Genomic DNA, 20,896 nt, shown 5'->3' on the forward strand with positions numbered 1-20,896 from the left:
CCCAGGCAGTTCAGGAGTATGGCACAGGACCCCCTTCTATCCTTTCTCTGGCTTCTCGTGCCCCACCAGTGACCATGCTTCTGTCCGGCTACCTCGGGCCTTCTCTGGTAAAACTTGGCGCCAGTTTCCCTGACCCTATGTGGTGCCTTCCTAGCGGGTGTAGCAAGGGGTCGCACCAATAAATGATCACGACCTCCGGTTCTTGGCTGAAGGATGATTTACCTCCACCAACTTGGGAATCCGGTACCCTTCCACGGCCTGACCCTTCACACGATATAACGCGGGTTTGCAACGGTTGCTGTCCGTTCTGCTCTCTTAGGGTCCCTCCTGCCTTCTTGTTTCTGGAGCCTTTCTACTCCTCAGTCTCTTCTCCTTCCTTCTTTCTCCTTCTCCCTTCTTCTCTCTCGCCCCGGCCTTCTCTCTAGGCCTGCCTCGTGGAGCTGAGCTCAAGCTGAGCCACAGCTCCCTGCCAGCTCTCTCTGGCTGAACTACTTCTCTCTCTCACTCTGAACCCTGACTAAAGATGGCTCCCACCTTTTATCTGCTTCTCTGTGCTGAGCTCAGGTGACCTGCACCCAATGAGCTCCTTCCTATGCTCCAGAAACCGTCCCCTACTGCTCCTACATCACTGGGTTCTCTCCCCCCTCCCCACTCCAGTCAGGGACATGGTCAGTTGTGCCTGCAATTATATGGGAGCACCGTCGAGCTGTCCCCCGGAAATGGGGAGTGTGTATGTGTGTGTGCAGCTAACTGAGCCCTGGTCCACACTCCATCCTTACCTGGGAGTGGAATATCACACCTCTGGTTGAGGTGCAATACCCCTGTAGCAACCGAACCCTCGGGGCGCTACAAATGCATGACACTCTTCTCTCAGCATCTGTTTTGCTACTGCTAGATCTTCAGCACACAAGTGTTCCAGGGGTACTGGGGGATCCCAGGACCCTGAGGTGGGTCATGCAATTTCCTCCCCTGGGCAACTCCTGTTGCTTGGTGGGGAGACGGAATTCACAGTAGACCCCTGGGCTGGTCTCACACTGGCTGGATATACTGTTTAACGGCTTCAATGTGACCTAACACATTCTCTGGATCCAGTCTAATTTCGTGTTTCGTAGTATTCATCACCGGTACTGTCACTCGACCAAACCCACCAGTAGGAATCGTAAGCAGTCTCACCTTGAACTAGACCTTCCAGAAGTTCTGAGGAGTCTTTTGGCACAAACAGTCTTTACTGGACTTTTCTTCCCGGTTCTACCTGGACTCCACACCTCACCCCCACTATTTGGTGTGCAGGGATGATGGTTGGGCGCCAGCCTACCTTGACTTCTTTTAGGTCCATTGTATTCTGGGCTTTCTTTACTCTATGAATCACATTTTCCGCCACAGCGTTGGGTAAGTCAAGCGATGTGGCAATTGCATCCACTACCTGCATCCCTGACTTGTGTTTCGTGAACCCCTCACTGATTACATTATAACCCAGGATAGGATCCTCTGTCACATTCTGATCACTGGTCACGAGAAAAGGTACCAAAAGCTCAATGGCGTTGCTGCTCTTTGTGGCCCTCAGTTGGAAAGCCACTTCAACCCAGCCTATGAAAGGAATTTCGGTTTGGTTGACAGCTTTGCCGTGGAATTCCACTGGTCCTAAGAGTTCTTTTAGCGACCGAAGGCAGGTATGTGGCAGGTAGTGCCTTCTCCAGTCTTCATTTAAAAGGCTCGCTTGGGCTCCTGTGTCCCACGGTGCATTTACCAGGAGTCCATCTAGCTGGCACTGTATAAAGCACTTTTCACCTGATGAGGCTATCTTTACTGACCGAGGAATCCTCCTCCCAGGAGTACATCATTTGACCTCCGCACTGGGCATTAAGTAACTGATGCCCCTGTCTCTCTTGCAGCTTTTGTAGACAGGAACACACTTGGGGATAGTACTGATGCAGCCATTTTACCTCATGCGCTGTTCTGAGGTTTGGTGAGATTTGGATTTGCTTCTGGGGCCTCCTCTGTGTCGGGTTACCAGTCGCCCCGCACTGGCAACCTCCTGTCTTTTAACCCAAACGACCGTGACCATTGGCATTCCTTGGCATAGTGTCCTTCCTCACCACATCTTAGACAGTGGACACACACCGTACTCTGATTTGATGAACGGCAAGCTTCACATGCCGAGTATCTTCTGATTTGAAACCCACTCCTGGGTCTAAGGGATACAGGTTCTAGCCTGGAACGAATCAACTTTTTCCACCTCAATCAACTTGGCTCGCAGTTCTCCTATTACTTCCTCCCAGTCAGCGCTGGCGGTCCTCTCTTTTGCTGGTGCTTTAAGGTTCCCTCTCGGAGGTGGCACTGGAGGATCTCCATGATGATCTTCGGACTGGCCACTGGGGGTTTCCAACTTCAGCTGACTCATTTTGGTGATTTTAGGAGCAGAGCCTTTCTTTAACTTTTGTTCACTCTCTGACTCCAAACTAGCTGCCTCATTAATTTTTTCAATTAGGACTTCGTCCAGAATGCCAAGATCTTCTAGGTACTGTTTCAGCTGCAACTTGATGTCTTTGATGATTAACTTCATTCCCAATGATCTCAAGAACGTCTTCTGCACTAGTCCAGCATCATACTTCTCCTCCGCTTCTACATCTCTGGATGCAAACAACAGTCTATCCTTCAGTTCAATTGCTCTGAATAAGAAACTTTGGAGTAATTCATTATTTTTCTGTGAAAGGTTAATGAGTCGGTGGAACAATTCTGAAGTACTCTCTTCTTTATAGTGCCCTTTTAAAATCATTTTCATCTGTTGCAAGGTCAATTGACTCTTCATTTCTAGCATACTACAGAGGTTCAGTCCTGGGCTGATCGCTTTCACCACCCCCTCAACGATCTCATCTGGCTGGTAGCCTTTCTGTAAGCCTGCATCGATCTGGTGCAACAAGTTCATGTAAGACAGTTTCTCTTTCTGTTCACACTCTCCAATCTGTCCCAGGATCTTGAATTCTTCCCTTATGATGATTTGTGGTGTTAGAGAGGACTGTCTTCCTAATTTATCTAATCCGAGCAAGTTAAAGGTTCTGTCTGAGTCTGTCACCCATTCAGAGGTTTTGGTCGATTCCTGCAGGGTTGTTGTTAGGGCTTTGAATTGTTCTTTCAATTGCGGTAGTTAAGTCTGCGGATGGAGACTCTCAGTTTTGGTAATTGGTGCCGCCCCTCCATACTACAACTTCAACCTGGTTAGAGACTGTGTTAGCTCTTGGAGGAACGTTCCCATGACGTCTTCAGCTTCTTTCTCCCCCAGCTCATCCATTTTTGCATTAATGGCAGCTAACAGTTGCCTGCGTTACTCAGGGCGACCATAGGCTGCAGCTTCTCTCAGGCACACGATAGATTCAATTGCTGACTAGACACATCTGACAAGAGACTTTTTAACAGTTTAGCAGTGGAATTTAGTCTGAAGCACGGCCAATGCAATTCAAGGATATTACAACAACAATCTTCATTACAGTACAGTCTGAGTTTCTTGAGCAACTGGCTCCAGTAACAATATAGTAGTTTCTTCGCAAGGCACAGTATTACAGTCTCTTCAGTAGCATAATTCAGCATAGATTAGATCTCTTAGCAGCACACTTCTATGCATACACAACCATAGGCTTATCCTTCAATAGTACACAGCATTCTTTATCCAGCATGGAGATGGAGGGGGGAGGGTTTGATGAGAGAGATGATCTCCGTGACACAATTCCTTCCAGTTCTTATCTTCCTGCCTGATAATACTCTGCACTGTTAGTTCAGGAAGTTTATCTGACCTGTGTTTAGTTTCTCTCCTGATCTGAATTCTGTTCAGTTGCCTTCTGTCAGATCCAGATAACACACCAACTTTCTCTTCGGCTTCAGCCAGACTACAATAACAAGTTCCCCACAATCCCCCTGGGGCTCTGCTAAAACACTCCCTGTCTCCTGTGACACTCCTCTAGTTGCTGGATGCTTCTGAAGCACAACACTTCCTGTCTCCTGTGCTTGTGTTATTTGTAACAGTTGCTGGATGCTTTTGAAGCAACAGCACTACTTCTGCATGTCACATACAGACTGTGAGGCTCTGGACAACAGACAGGACAGCCACTGGTGTGGGTTCAGACTGTGCAGCTCTGGGTAGCAGACAGGATGGCCAATTGGTACTGGTACAGACTGTGCTGCTTTGGGTGCCAGACAAGACGGTCACTAGTACTGGTACCGACTTGCGGCTCTGGATAGCAGACAGGACGGCCACTTGTACTGGACAGACTGTGCAGCTCTGGATAGCAGACAGGACGGCCACTGGTGTGGGTTCAGACTGTGCCGCTCTGGGTAGCAGACAGGATGGCCACTGGTACTGGTACAGACTGTGTGGCTCTGGATAGAACAGGACGGCCAATGTTACTGGTGCAGACTGTGCGGCTCTGAATAGCAGACAGGAAGGTAACTGTTACTGGTACAGACTGTGCTGCTCTGGATAGCAGACAGGATGACCACTAGTACTGGTAAATACTGTGCGGCTCTGGATAGCAGACAGGATGACCACTCGTACTGGTAAAGACTGTGCGGCTCTGGATAGCAGACAGGATGGCCACTGGTACTGGTACAGACTGTGCGGCTCTGGATAGCAGACAGGACGGCCATTGGTGCAGGTTCAGACTGTGCGGCTCTTGGTAGCCGACAGGACGGCAACTGCTACTTGTACAGACTGTGCGGCTCTGAACAGCAGACAGGACAGCCACTGGTACTGGTACAGACTGTGCAGCTCTGGATAGCAGATAGAACGGCCAGTGATACTGGTACAGAGTGGTTAAAATAAATGACTTTACTGTGTGTTACGTCAATTTTTTCTGGCGTTTTTTCTCCACTTTTTCAGGTGCATTCTGGGCAGAATCTACCTAAAAACAACATCACGTGCACATATCCCAAGGTTATATTTTGTCGGCATTTCTACCGGCATTTTATTTTTAGGTAAAAAATTCTGCGCAGCCGGTTTAATTTACACTTGTTTTTTCTTCACCCTCCCCTTCTTCCAAGAGCCCTAACTTTTTTTTCTCTGACATAGCTGTATATGGGCTTGTATTTTTGTGAGATGAGTTGAATTTTACTAGACAATGTATTGGAATAAAAATCCATGTGTGATAAAATTTCACCATTGTTTTTTTGTTCAAGTAAAAACTACCAAGAATCCGTGAACAAATGTAAAGTGATATTAAAGCAACATGAAGATAAATATAAGGAATTCACATGTGCAAAGGAATACCATGCAATGAAAGAAGAGCTTGACAATGTACTGAACGTCATCGAAAAATACGATGAGCAGCGAGAGAAGAAGGCCAGGATCCTTCAAGATATTTTGGGTACATGATTTAATTTTTTTTTTTTTTACCTTATATAAAGTATTTTTCGGACTATAAGATGCACTGGACCATAAGACGCACCTAGGTTTTAGAGCAGGAAAATAGAAAAAAAATTGAAGCAAAAAATGTGGACATGACGCACTGTTATGGGGGCGAGGGTGTTTTGGCTGATGACACTGTTATAGGGGGGTAATATCCCCCAATTCTGTAATAATATTTACCATCCTGGTATATATATGTCCCCATCCTGGTATATATGTCCCCTTCCTGGTATATATGGCCACCAATCCAGGTGTAACACCCCTTTAGGGCTACCACGGTACGCTGGGTGTTATGGAGGATCTCACCTCTCTAGGGCGCAGTGCCTCCACCTGAATCTTGATTGGAGCTTTCTCTCTGGGATTGCAGAAGGACTGTTATCTTCTGCAAGGGACTGCTTCGGGAAGCCCCTGCCATAGCTCAGTACACACTCACAGGGAACAGGAGTAAAACCATTTAACAGGTTTAATGCTATGCAGCAGAATTGAGGTGGGTTTAAAGGAATAACATACAATACAAGTAACAGTGCTCAATAAAAGTCATATACACATCACAATCCACTTTACTCCGACCCTGCAAATATAACGTTGCAGGTTTTCCCTTTTTGTATTAACTCAGTCCAAACGTTGGGGCCCAGTTGCCGCGGATGTTGGCACGCAAATGAGAACCGTTGGTGCATTTAGATGAATATTAATGTCAATAGTCTGGGTTGTAGTGTACTCACTGTAAATAGCGCTGGTAGAACCACAAGTCTCAGAAGGGCACTCACTGTGTGTCTCAAACGGTCGGATGGTTCTCTGGACACCAGCTGGGGCGGCAGGATTCAGGCCTTTATACGGTGGGAGTGCCGGTAGAACTCTCCGAGTCCTTGATGTAACTTGCTTCAGAGGGTGACAAGACCGCGCTCTCTCCAGCAGCGCGGGTATCTCAGAGGGGGCCGCCACACTCAGCAGCGTAGAGGAATGCAGATCCACACTGCTCCGTCCCTCACAGCAAGCTGCCACGCTCTTTTTTTCTCTGAACTTTCACTTTCACCTCCTGCCCAGCTCCCTCCCCCAAGTCCCTCCTCATCCAATCCACTCTCTCTCCTTCTATCCTTCCAGGCTGTGTCATCTGACTGAAACAAGGGTCCCTGGGAATTGTAATCCACTGCAGCTCAGGGGAAAAATGGTTAATGTCTGTAGGTCCCTGTTTAACAGCAGCTGCAAAGCTCTTCTTAGTGTCTGTAAGTTCCAGTATACCAATAGCCGCCCTGACAATTCCCTGTGCAGGTGTTACACAGGTATACATGGCCCCCCAACCAGGTACACTGACGAGCAAAAAGGTAATAATTTTTTGAACTTTTGACTTCCAGGCTCCATATCTCATCATCCACTACTGCTCCAAACGTGAGACTACCGTCATTTTATAGACAATCATCTTGGCTACCTTATACATAAATTAGACTCGCAACTATTTAGCATATGATTACTTATGCAGATTCTTATGCTGCTACATTGTTACTGCTTTGCTCCTAAAAATCTAAATTTTAATTTTTATTATTTTGTAAATCCATCTTTAACTTCCAGCACTGCCTGAATCTCAATTAGATTCATGCATGTGTAGACCAAAATCCGATTCCAGGTCTCTTCTATGTGTTCCCAAAGTTGGTGCATACTGGCGACTTGTTACTCCTAAAAATCTAAATTTTAATTTGTATTATTTTGTTAGTATTTTGCAAACCCACCTTTGGCTTTCAACACTGACTGAATCCTTCTGGGCATGCTCTCGATCAGATTCAAGCATTTCTTGATCAATCTGATCCCAGATCTCTTCCACACATTTCCAAAATTGGTGCATACTGATCGACTCACTTCGGTATGTATACAGCTTTTTAATCAACTCTACCCACAAGTGTTTGATTGGATTGAGGTCTGGAGACTGTGGGGGTCAATCCAGCACCTCTAGTTCATTTTCATTGAACCATTTCTTCACCAATCTCAACAGTTTGCTTCGGGTTGTTGTTCTGCTGGAACACTATGTCCTCATTTTCATACCCAAAATACTCGAGTATACAAAATAACTCGTCTTGTAGAATACTCACACATAGATCAGCATTGAGACCACCATCAATCTTAGTCAAGTATCCAACAACTTTGGCTGTCAAACAACCTCATATCATCAGGCTTCCTCCACCGAATTTAAATTTCTCGATCCATTATCCTCTTTTCTCCATTGTTTCTTCCAGACCAATTTGCACCCATCAGAGCCTAGTCTATTGACTTTCGTCTCATCGCTCCAAATCACCCGTTTCCAATATTCTACTGTCCACTTTTTGTACTTTTTTGCAAACTCGAGCCGACGCTTCTTATGAAGATATTGAAGTTGAGGCTTCTTCACATTTTTTTCAGGCCACTATTTCAGACTTGTGTAACTTCCGTTGCATTGTGCTTGCATGGACATCTGTGATCTCTTCCGAAACATATGAGCCACCTCTACTGCCGTGTTTGTTATGTCAGAACTGATAGACCTTGTGATGAGCCAACTTGTTTACTCCGATATTTTGCCTGGACGTCCACCTCTTGGCTTTTGAATGAATGGACGGACTTCATTTCGTATTCTTCCAACTATTATAGCACTCACATGATGCAGTTTGGCAATTTTCTTGGACGAGAGATCGCTATCGATGAGCTGGATGATGCTGTTTGTCTTTTCTTGGGAAATCTTCTTTTTCCACCACCAGGAGCAAAACCGTAACACTGCAGTGACATGAAAAGAATCAGCATAACTAATCATATGCTACATAGTTGAAAGTCAAATTTATGTATGAGATAGCCAAGATGAGTGTCTATAAAATGATGGTAGTCTCACGTTCAAAGCATTAGTGGATGATGAGATATGGAGCCTGAAAGTAAAAAGTTCAGAACATTGATACTCTTTTGCTCGTCAGTGTATACATGGCCCCCCACCCCCTATCCAGGTATATATGGCACCCCATCCTGGTATATATTGCACCCCATCCTGGTATACATGGCTTCCATCCCATCCCCATCCTGGTATACATAACCTCCATCCCATCCCCATCCTGGTATAGATGGCCCCCCATCCTGGTATAGATGGCCCCTATCACGCCACACACATAAAAAAATAAAAAATAATACTCACCTTTCCTCTTCTCCCTCGCAGCTCTGCGTCCTGTTCTGATGCCAGTAGCCGATTTCAGCATGTAAGCAGCACGTGATGTCACTGCCATGTGCCCCCACACGCCGAGGTCAGCTGTCGGAATAGTCACTGCTCCCCTTGCCCGGGACTATGGAAGTGTGGAGCAGTGAATATTAATTTCCTTTATTATCGGGCACACTGTTAGCCACAGCTGCCGGCTCCCGCAGCTGCTGGGCGATCACGTGTGCCCGCTGTTAAAGAGAATGAATGTTCACTGCTCCACCCTCCCATAGTCCCGCCCACCTCTGAGCACCGGCTTCAGTGCATAGAGGTTTACGGGACTATAGACGTGGAGTGCAGTGAATATTCTCATTTTCTTTAACAGCAGGCACATGTGTTAGCTGCAGCAGCCGGCTCCTGCCTACTGTGACCTGATCCTCCAACGCTGCCGCCCCCCTTTGCCCTACAGCCACAGCTAAACTATAAGGTACATCCGGACTATAATATGCACCCCCCACTTTCTTCCAAAATTTTGGAGGAAAAAAGTTGCGCCTTATAGTCCGAAAAATATGGTATTTTACAAAATAATATTTTTGATTGTTATGAATTCTAATGAGATTTCATATTTTTTCTTTTGTTAGAGCCTGCTTCATTCGGATCCTATATTGACTGGAGTTTGAGGCTGTATCCATTTTGCTGCTTCAAATACTTAGCGACTGAACTGACAGAGGGAAAGAAGTTTAAATGGATTGTCCGGGCATATTATATTGATGGCCTATAATTTGGATAGGTCACCAATATCAGATCTGTGGGGGGCTCGACAAATGGCACCCACACTAATGAGTTGTTATTTTTAGCTGAAACATTGAAGACTACAGCTCTGCTCAATGTATAGCGTCCTCTGTTGAGAACTACAGATCAGATCTTATTTAACCCCTTTACCCCTGAAGGTGGTTTGCACTTTAATGACCAGGCCAATTTTTACAATTCTGACCACTGTCACTTTATGAAATAATAGCTATGGAACTCTTCAACGGATCCCACTGATTCTGAGATTGTTTTTTTGTGACATATTGTACTTTATGATAGTGATAAAATTTCTACAATATGACTTGCGTTACTTTGTGAAGAAATAGAAAATTTGGCGAAAATGTAGCAAATTTCAAACTTTGAATTTTTATACCCTTAAATAAGAGATATATGTCACACAAAATAATTAATAAATAACATTTCCCACATGTTTACTTTACATCAGCACAATTTTGGAACCCCAATTTTTTTTTTTACCAACAAAATTTACAAAACCATTTTTTTAGGGACCACATCACATTTGAAGTGACTTTGAGGGGCTTTTATGATAGAAAATACCCAAAAGTGACACAATTGTAAAAACTGCACCCCACAAGGTGCTCAAAACCACATTCAAGAAGTTTATTAACCCTTCAGGTGCTTCACAGGAATTTTTGGAATGTGGAAGAAAACAATGAACATTTAACATTTTTTCACAAAAATTTTACTTTAGACCCAAATTTTTTTATTTTTGCAAGGGTAAGAGGAAAAAATGGACCCCAAAATTTGTTTTGCAATTTCTCCTGAGCACACCAATACTCCATATGTGGAGAAAAAACACTGTTTGCGCACATGGCAGGGCTCGGAAGGGAAGGAGCGCGATTTGACCTTTTGAATGTAAAATTTGCTTGAATATTTAGCAGACGCCATGTCGCATTTGGGCACCCCTGATGGGCCTAATCAGTGGAAACCGCCCACAAGGGACCTCATTTTGGAAACTAGACCCCTCAAGGAACTTATCTAGATGTGTGGTGAGCACCTTGAACCCCCAGGTGCTTCACAGAAGTTTATAACGTAGAGCCATGAAAATAAAAAATCTAACTTTTTCTACACAAATGATCTTTTAGCCCCAAATTTTTTATTTTCACAAGGGTAATAGGAGAAAATGGACCCCAAAAATGGTTGTGCAATTTCTCCTGAGTACGCCAATACCCCATATGTGAGGAAAAAACACTGTTTGGGCGCACGGCAGAGTTCGGAAGGGAAGTAGCACTGTGTGACTTTTTGAACGCAAAATTGCCTGGAATAGAAAGTGGACGCAATGTTGCGTTTGGAGAGCCGCTGATGCACCTAAACAGTGGAAATCCCCCACAAGTGACACCATTTTGGAAACTAGAGCCCTCAAGCATTTTATTAAGGGTTATAGTGAACATTTTGAACCCTGAGGTACGACACAGAATTTGATAACATTAGGTCATCAAATTGAATAAGTTGTCATTAGTCTTGAGCGCAAGTGCTCGCTACTTGAGTTTGCATCGGGTACTTGGGTATGCACCATGTGTCGCAAGTGCTCGAGTGACATGCTCGAGTCCCCACCCTGCATGTTTCACGGTTGTTAGACACCCAAAAAAAAACATGCAGGGATCGCTCGTGCTGTATAACAGCCGGGAAACATATGGGGCGAAGACTCAAGCATGTCACTCGAGCACTTGCGATACTCGGTGCATACCCGAGCACCCGATGCAAACTCAAGTAGCGAGCATTTGCACTCAACGCTAGTCGCCATATCATCATCATTTTTTTTTCTTTACTTTTGAACAAATCCCACCCCCAACTCAACCCAAACCCCAACCCCAACCCTAATACAACCCTAACCCTAGCACAACCCTAACACAACCCTAACCTAGCACAACCCTAACCCTAGCGCAACCCTAACCCTAGATTAAATTTTTTACGCCGTTCCTCGTGCAGTATAAGTGATTAGACGACTTTATTCTTTGGGTCAGTGCAATTACAGCGATACCAGATTCATATTGGGTTTTTATGTTTGGCAGCTGTCACACACTAAAAGACGCTTTTTTTTGCAAAGACTAGTTTTTGCAATACTTTTTCCATATTTCACCTAACAGAGTGATGTAAGGGCTTGTTTTTTGCGGGACAATTTGATGTTTTTATTGGTACCATTTTCTGGCAAATTACATTTTTGATCGCATTCTATTCTGATTTTTGGGAGGCAGAATAAACAAAAACCAACAATTCAGGAATTGCTTTTTTGCTTTTTATTATGCTGTTCTGCATGTGGTAAAATTGATAAGGCAGCTTTATTTTTCGGGTCAGTATGTTTACAGCGATACCACATTTATATTGTTTTTTATGCTTTGCCTCTTATTGATAAAATATTTTTTTTTGCATCACTTCATTCTGAGAGCTATAACTTTTTTATTTATAGGCTGATGGAGCTGTATGGCGGCTTGTTTTTTGCGGGACAAGATGATGTTTTCAGCAGTACCATTCTTATTTACATTCATATTTTTGATCACATTTTATTCCATTTTTTGTTTGGCGGTATGATGATAAAGCATCGTTTTTTGCTTCGTTATTTTTTTTTTTTTTACCGTGTTCACTAAAGGGGTTAACTAGTTGGACAGTTTGATAAGTCAGTTTGTTTCGGATGCAGGGATACCAAATATGCATACTTTTATTTATTTTTTTGTGTTTTTTTTTCATAATATTTATTTATTGGTACAGTATATATATATATATATTTTTTGGATTATTTTTTCCTTTTTTTTAAATAATGTTAAACATTTTTTTTCACTTTCTGACACTTTTATACTTTTCCCCACTATGGGACTTTCATTTCTTGCAGGCTGATCGCTTGTATAGCATAGGGATGCGGCAGCATCTCTATGCTATGCAGGCTGTTAGCTTTGCATTGGCACAAGTTAGATCATGCACAGCACACGATCTAACTTCTCTGATCCAAGGTAAGAGGGGCTCTCTTACCTCTAGCTGCTCCCGCAATGCTGTGATCGACTTTGATCGCAGCATTTCGGGGGCTAATATTCCGGGAGCGATGTGGGACCCCTCCTGGCATATAGTACCGGATGTCAGCTGTTAGAATCAGCGATTGATGAAGCGCAATAATACATACCTGGTCATTAAGGCCCATGGCGCAGGTACGTATTATTACGCTATACGTCAGAATGAGGTTAAAGATGCACTCCCATCAAAGTTTGTATCTTCTTAATATATTGCAATCATCAAATTATAGAGCACTGTGTGCTTAAAATTGCTCATTTTGCCTTTCTACCCAGCTAATTCTTCTCTTTTCTCTGTTCTATGTAGAAACAGGAAGTGTCTTGTCTCACAGAAATCATTCCTCTCCAACTCCTGACCCAGCTGCTCCCTCCCTCCTCCTCTGTTTACAGCAATACTACATTTATATATTTTTTGATGCTTTTACACAGTAAAAACTATTTTCTAGAAAAAATATTATTTTTTGCATTGCTTTATTCTGAGAGCTATAGCTTTCTTATTTTTAGGCTGATGGAGCTGGAGCTGTATGGCAGCTTCTTTTTTGCGGGACAAGATGACGTTTTCAGCAGTACCATTTTTATTTACATTAGTCATTTTGATCGCGTTTTATTACATTTTTTGTTTGGCGGTATGATGATAAAGTACCGTTTTTTGCTTCATTTTTTTTTTTACCATGTTCACTAAAGGGGTTAACTAGTTGGACAGTTTTATAGGTCAAGTTGTTACAAACGTGGTGATACAAAATATGTGTTATTTTATTGTTTTTTTTTTCATATTAATATTTATTTATGAGTACAGTATATTTTTATTTTTTTTGGATTATTTTTTCTTTAAGTAGTTTTGCAATTTTTTTCTCACTTATTTCACTTTCTGACACTTTTACACTTGGGACTTTCATTTTTTTGCAGGCTGATCACTTGCATAGCATAGGGATGCAGCAGCATCTCTGTGCTATGCGGGCTGTCAGCTCTGCGCTGGCACAAGTTAGCTAGATCACGCACTGCACATGATCTAACTTTTTTTTTTAGTCCTTTTCAACCTGTAATCATTTACACTATATACTGCAATAGAAAGGTATTGCAGTATATAGAACAATTGTCATTCTTCCATGGAGCTCAGCCTGTGGCTGGGCTTCACAGTAGGGCCAAGATGGCAGTTATAGAGGCCTTCAGAAGGTTCCCAGATGCCATGTTAACCCAGTAGTTCCCTGCTATGGGAGCCGGTGACGTTATTTAGATGTTGCTGTCAGAGATTGACAGCAATATTTTATTGATTAAACTGCGGCAATTGGAGCTAGCTTTGGTCGCAGAAGTTACAGGCAGATGCCGGCTGTGTAACACAGTCAGCATCTGCCGTGTATAAAGCAGACTGAGATCATGAGCTTCTTATATTCCTTATCGACCAGTGACAAAGATGTACGTCATAGGTCATTAATGGGTTAAGTTCATAAAATCAGTGTTTTTTTGACTGTGTTTGGTTTTGCATAGAAGGAAATGAGAAAATTTAGTTTCGTAGAAATCATCACAGTTTGATTTATGTAATGACAAAATGCGAGTTATACCTTTACTTACCTTGTAAGTGCAACCCTAAGAAAAAACACCAATGAAACCATCCATCGTATTTCCCAAACTTCACATACAACATCCGAAATGATGCAGGAAATCGATCAACTTGAACAGAAGATAAAATATATTAATGAGGTAAATTTAAATAAAAAAAGAAAAATACATATTTTACTTGAAACTTTGTGCTGTGTCACTCTGTCCAATGAAGGGAACTTATAAGATAGTGGATTTGAGCCACATAGTTCCTTCAGCTGGCCATACACATTTGATGGCTGTCAGCCAAATAATGCTTTGGCCAATCATTCAGCTTACAGCCATCTCAGCCAACTCTCCCATACACAGGAGCGCTCATTTGGCCGCCAACTGATGTCGGCCGGCGGCTAACTCCGGGAGAACAATGTGATCGGTGGCTAACTGAGGGAGATCAATGTGATCGGCAGTTCAGACTCGTACATGACTGATCAACATCTTCCTCAACGGTCAGTTGGCCGGTGCGCCCATACACATTAGACTGCCTGTCAAAACTGGTGATATCGACAGGTTCAGCCAACATTTGTCTAATGTGTATGGGAACCTTAAGTCCTGTAGAAAGCAGGTGTACACGATTTAGTTGGTATCAAAATCATATTAAAGTTAAACTTTTTTTTCTTTCTCCAGCATACCAAAGATATATCTGACAAGGAAAATGAAACTAGAAGAAAAGAAAGTAACAAAAATAACACGACTGAAGTGTGAGGTTTTCAATTAACTAATAATATGAATTTGTAGATTATTTCTAAAGTTTTATAGCATTTTGGTGGTTGTGTTTCCACCATCTATTTTTGCTGCATTCGAGGAAGAAACAGTGAAACAAATAAATAAGTTATCATCTCTTGAAGAAGTTTTCCACCTCTGCGGACAATGTTTTTTTTCTATTTAAATGCATGTATTTGTGGCTAAAAATAATTTTTGCAATTTGGTTCCATTAAAAATGTGGCTTTTTTCAGTCTCTTTTTTGCCTGCACATTCAACTTGGATGTGATCTGTGGTCATAAATCAGCTGACAGGAGCTAAAAAAAAAGACCCAAACAGATACAAGAGTTATAAACTTTCCCATTGGACCATCAGCAGATGCTCACTGATGGTTCTCAATTAACTCATTCTGCAGCCACCAATACACAGGGAAACACAGAGGCCACAGATGGCAAAAACGATGCAAAATTTTAAATGAGGCCCAGTTACAAAAATGTTTTTAGGCAAAAAATCCATCCATTTACATAAGAAGAAAATTGTCCCAAAGGTGGACAACCCCTTTAATCTCGATCAATTGAAGGTAGCTAGGGATGTAAAACCTTTTTTTAAAGAAAACAACTAAAATTGGATCTGGTATGGCATATCCTAAATGTTTGATAGGCGGGGGATTTGCTCATCATCCTTTCTGCTAAGTTCTCTCAAAGGTGTATATGGAGATCATGGGTCCCCATAGCAAAAGTCCAAATTGAGCACCTCAAAGTACAAACAGCGAGACCATTGGAGGAGTTATAGCAGGGTGATGGCCAGGGGCAAAAAATCTATTGGTACAACCTGTGCATCCCAGGGGCCCAAGAGGTAAAGGGGCCACTACCACCTTCAAAGCAGTAAGCATCTTTTGTCACAGACACATTGAGGGGCCCATATACTGTTCTTGCCAAGGGACCCCCTTCTCTCTGTGTCCGCCACTGATTATGGCATATGGGCACAGTCAAAGAAGCTTGGCCAGAAATGTCAGAAGACTTGGCTGCCAAGAAACAAAGCTTCTCTCTGCGGAATCTGCTGACGAGTCTGTCCACAAGGTATGCCGAGTCCCCGGGAACTGGGACCAGACATATAGAAGTGAGTGGACGCCAAGCAGGGGTTGAGTCCCTCCCCCAAACTCACAGTCCCCAGTGCAGCTACATGATCTGCCTCTATTGGAGATATGACGGTGAGTCCATTTTTCATGGCACAGACATGGGTGAGCGTTCCTGGTCACTCCTTATTGCAATGAATGGACCTTCCCCAAAGCCTTGACTCAGTCATTTCCATGTGTCCCATTCATTATAAATGGGGAATGGCCACACATAAGGTGTCACCTATTTTCCTCTCCACCAAAAAAAGGGACCATGGAAACATTCTCCTGATCAATAAAGAAATCCAATGAATACGGCATAAACATCTGTAATGGTCTAAACCCATTTAAAAATAACGCTCAAGGATCTTGATAAACCAGAAAACATATGCACATGAATACATATCTAGGAAAATCAATGTTGCATTGACAGACACAACTACAAACGGTGCACACTGAATATATATAATGGCCGGCATGTAAAAAGCTGAAAAAAATATACAAAATAAAGTACAGCGCAAAAATCTAAAAGTGTTAATGTGATTTTGCTCCAAAGTTCTAATTTCCTAATAATAAATATGGTATAAATTGACTTTGCTCTCCGCATACCACTAACTTCTAGTTAATCACACTGCAGTATGCAGGAGGGTGGATTGCCGAAATGTCATTCATCTGACACACAAGAAAATAATGGTTTGCTTTGTATTAGATCACTTCAGCAGTCCTAGCCTTATTAGATCCTGTTGAGTGCTTTTTTGTGCTTTCTATATCTGGAGAATACTTAGGGATATGACTTCAGATATTTTGTACTAGAAAGAATTCCTACAAGTTCATCTTGTCCAAGCAATGTATAAATTCACTTTATATTAAGAACTGAAACCCCACATTATACCGGGCAGAATGTTCTGTGCCTGCACATCCAACGTGAAAAGGTCAGGTGTAGCAGAAAAGTAGAACATCGTGTATCTTTTAGATACTGGTTGTCATTTGTGATAGATGGAACAGTTAACATCTCGCTGTATTGCTACAGCCTTTCTATGCATCTATAATCCAGTTGGTTGTGTGTCTTACGTAGTTGCGCATTCATTGCTTTTTTTTTTTGCTTTTTCCACCTTGAGTTCGCTTAGTTTTTAAAGTGGAAAACTTGTTATACACTCTATGCATTGTTAGACTACATTAGCAATAGACTGACTGTGAGCCTTTCTTTTCTATTGAAGCAATGAGTGTGTACAAAGATCCTTGTGAAGGAAGAGGCAGGAGGTGAGCTGTGACATATTTTGAATGGTGGATCTTGTGTTATCTACTGTATATAGAGGTCTTATCAGTCATTGTACAGAAGGAGGAGGTGAGCTGTGACATCACCTATTGTGAATGGTGGATCCTGTGTTAACTACTGTATATAGAGGTGTTATTGGTCATTGTACAGGAGGAGGAGGAGGTGAGCTGTGACACCACTGTGAGCCCACTGGGTGGCGCACCTAGCAGATTGGCTATGACAACCACAGGGGTCTCCTGCAGACCCCGGGTTGCCATGTCAACACATCGGCGCAATGAGATCATGTGACGGACACGCCGATGGGCTGCTCTGATGACGCGCTTCCGGTGCAGCCATGTTAAATGCCGCTGTCGGAGAGTGACAGCAGAATTTAACATGTTAACAGCCGCGGGTGGATTGCGATTCCACCCGCGGCTGTTAGGGGCACATGACAGCTGATCAGATCAGCTGTCATGTTCCTGAAACGATGCGTGCTCAGCCCTGGAGCACACATCAAAGAGGGGGAGGCGAAATATGATGTACCTATACATCATAGGTCGTAAAGGAGTTAATTACATTGACTGGATGTTTGGGGTCGTTCTCCTGCTGAAGAATAAATTGGAGCCAATAAGATGCCTCCCTAATAGTTATTACATGATGGATAAGTATCTGCCTGTTTTTGAGCAAGCCTACATCTCCAGAAGATCTGTGATTAGTTCTCCTGATTTATAGGGGTCTGAACTCTGGGAGCCTCACAGAGCCATAGAACGAGGTGATAACTTTCAATTTCAGGAATAACCATTTATTATTTGTTCCTGAAAAAAAAATCTTATTTCTTAAAATAGTGATGTCGATAAAGAAGAAGCAAGACTAATCCAATTAAAAGAAAAGAAATCACACTTGTTACATCTCCCAGGCTTGCCACAAAAGTTAATGCGACCCCTTAGAGAGACTAAATTATCTGTGTACTTCAGTGAGACAGGTATTGTTCACTTTCTTCTTACATCTTATATTTTTACTGAACATTTTATAGGTGGTATTACTGTAATGTACATGCTGCACATATGTTCTGCTAATTATTATTTTTTGACTATTGCAATCTTTTCATGCAGGAACAGACAAAGGAGGACATGTTGGTGATCCCCAAAATAGCAACAGCATTGTTTCAAACCAAGAGCCGAGTGTGGAAATGGACATTGAGGTCATCTTCTTATTGTTTTTACAAGACAAAAATCTATTTTTTTTGTGTGGCCAAACTATGGCACTGTTTTCCCATTGTTCTATAAGGAAGTCTGGCTGTTGAATGTGTCCATCACTCTTTAAAGTGGCTCTCTGCTCTGGCTAATATAGAGGAGTTGACCTTCTCTTTATTGTGCAGTCCATATAACATTTTATTTAAATAACAATGGTGGCGATATAAGACAAAGGGGAACCTATGTTTGTATCTTAGAAAATCGGTTATGCAAAAATATCTTAGTACCGTTCCAGTGTAGGAATCTCTCTGCTTCTGGGAATAATGCAATCATCGAGCACAAATGCCATGAGGAAACCAAATTCCTGATTCCTTCAAGGCAGCATGTCAGCCTACCTTAAGCAAGTTCATGTATGCTATCTAATATACACAAAGCTTACCAACAACATTTAAAAGCTATGTGCATCTTTCCATAGAAATTTTATTGCCCTTATAGTCTTAGAGATAATATCAAGGAGGTGCAAGGGGTTGTACAGATTTTAAGAATGAAGAGAGGGGAAAGTATCTACAGTCTCAGGATGGGAAGAGAAAACAGGCTATAGAATAGAAGGAAAGAAAACAAAGAAGAAATAAATGCAGGATAGAAGCTGTGCTGATATGAGCTCATGAAGACAGCAGGACTTTGGATACACATAGACCTCATACACAGCCTATATTACTGAGGGGGGACACTTCCACAAGTTTCACATCAGGAGGTCTAAAAATGAATGAAGGAATACAATTTACAGACTGAAATTGAATGCAATTTTACTAATTAAAGGTAACATATTTAAAAATTGTTTATTTGCTATTGTGTCCATATCATATGAGTTTTGACATGTCAGAATTGTCCAGATATTTATTCCGCTCTGAATATCATTGACAGTTTACAGTATTATACATTTGGATAAATTTATGCAAAACCCATCCACACAAAGCAGAAAACCTTCTCAGAACGCAGGGCACACTGTGTTTATTATTAAATGTGCAACATGCTCATTGCAGAAATTTCGCTTATTTTCACATCGATTTTCACACTCAAATCTGTAGCAAAATACGAATGTAGTTCGCTATGTCTGACCTATTCCATGACCTATGCCATAATGGCTTTAAAAGTCTGCATAAAATATTTGGAGTGCAAAGTTATGTTCTTTCTTTTTCATCAGGAGCCATTAATGAATAATAGTAGTAAGGACTTGATTCCACCAACTACAAATTTGCAGTGTCAAGGTCAACTAAGGTAAGAGCTGTAAACATTGTGTAAGTTGGTATATGTAGCACATTTATGGTAAGAATACTGTGACATGTAGAAGTAGTGCTGTTGCTTCAAAAGCATCCAGCAACTGTTACAAATAACACAAGCACAGGAGATAGGAAGTGTTGTGCTTCAGAAGCATCCAGAAACTAGAGGGGTTAATACAGTCACAGGAGACAGGGAGTGTTTTAGCAGAGCCCCAGGGGTATTGTGGGGAGCTTGTTATTGTAGTCTGGCTGAAGCCAAAGAGAAAGGTGGTGTGTTATCTGGATCTGACAGAACGTAACTGAACAGGATTCAGATCAGGAGAGAAACTAAACACAGGTCTATTAAACTCCCTGAACTAACAGTGCAGATTATTATCGGACAGGAAGATAAAGACTGGAAGGAGTTGTGTCACAGGGATCACATCCCTCATCAAACCCTCCCCACCTCCATCTCCATGCAAGATAAAGAATGCTGTGTACTATTGTGTCCTTGTGAAGGAAAAGTCTGTGGTTGTGTATGCATAGAAGTGTGCTGCTAAGAGATCTAATCTATGCTGAATTATGCTACTGAAGAGACTGTAATACTGTGCCTTGTGTAGAAACTACTGTATTGTTACTGGAGCCGGTTGCTCAAGAAACTCAGACTGTACTGTAATGAAGATTGTTGCTGTAATATCCCTGAATTGCACTGGCCGTGCTTCAGATTAAATTCCACTGTTAAACTGTTGAAAAAGACTCTTGTCAGATGTGTCTGGTCAGCAATTGAATCTATCGTGTGCCTGAGAGAAGCTGCAGCCTATGGTCGCCCGGAATAACGGTTCCCCCAGGATTCCAAAGAATTCATGAAACCTGTCTCACCCTATCTGAACCTAGCGGTGTGCGTGTAACAATACTGCTCTCCTCACATAAAAGGTGTAGCACAAAGCCTGGAAAAGTTGTGTGTATCTGTGTATTAGGGCTCGTGAACAAAATCGATTTTCTCGTACATGGTTTTCACATGTCAATTTTTTTCCTCAGACCGAGTGGCGCTCGGAAAAAAATCGGAGACTAGTCCGATTCTGATCTGTCTGATCGAAAATGGCTATTCATGTCTAAGAATCAGTGGAAAACATTTTCACGCATTGATAGAATGGAGAAGATGGAGAATTTTTTTTTTTCCTCTCCATGTCGAAGAAAAACTGATGCCACTCTAATCAAAGTCTGATCTGAATAACTGGATTGTTTTTCTCGGATGTGGAGAAATTGGTCATGTGAACCTAACCCTACAGCAAGAGAATCACTATGCAGGAAGTCTGTGTTCATACATATCAGTTGTGTCTGGTCACTTGTTTTATGACAGAGCAGGATGCAAATAGATGAGTAAAGATGTGCACTTTGTCCAGTGACCAAAGTCGG

The 20,896-nt window shown here is 42.4% G+C and overlaps 1 protein-coding gene across 1 annotated transcript in view; it reads left to right on the forward strand.

Moving 5' to 3' along the window:
- Positions 1–9,315, forward strand: part of CUNH14orf39 (chromosome unknown C14orf39 homolog) — a 44,826-nt gene extending 35,511 nt beyond the window's left edge. The window contains exons 5-6 of the mRNA XM_073642233.1: positions 5,167–5,354; positions 9,176–9,315. Coding sequence (XP_073498334.1) covers positions 5,167–5,354; positions 9,176–9,315 — 328 coding nt within the window. The remainder of the gene's footprint in view (positions 1–5,166; positions 5,355–9,175) is intronic.
- Positions 9,316–20,896: the final 11,581 nt, after the last annotated feature.

The sequence above is a fragment of the Phyllobates terribilis genome, unplaced genomic scaffold, assembly GCF_046119375.1.
Source record: "Phyllobates terribilis strain yellow unplaced genomic scaffold, ASM4611937v1 Scaffold_7__3_contigs__length_470593459, whole genome shotgun sequence".
NCBI classification, from domain to species: domain Eukaryota; kingdom Metazoa; phylum Chordata; class Amphibia; order Anura; family Dendrobatidae; genus Phyllobates; species Phyllobates terribilis.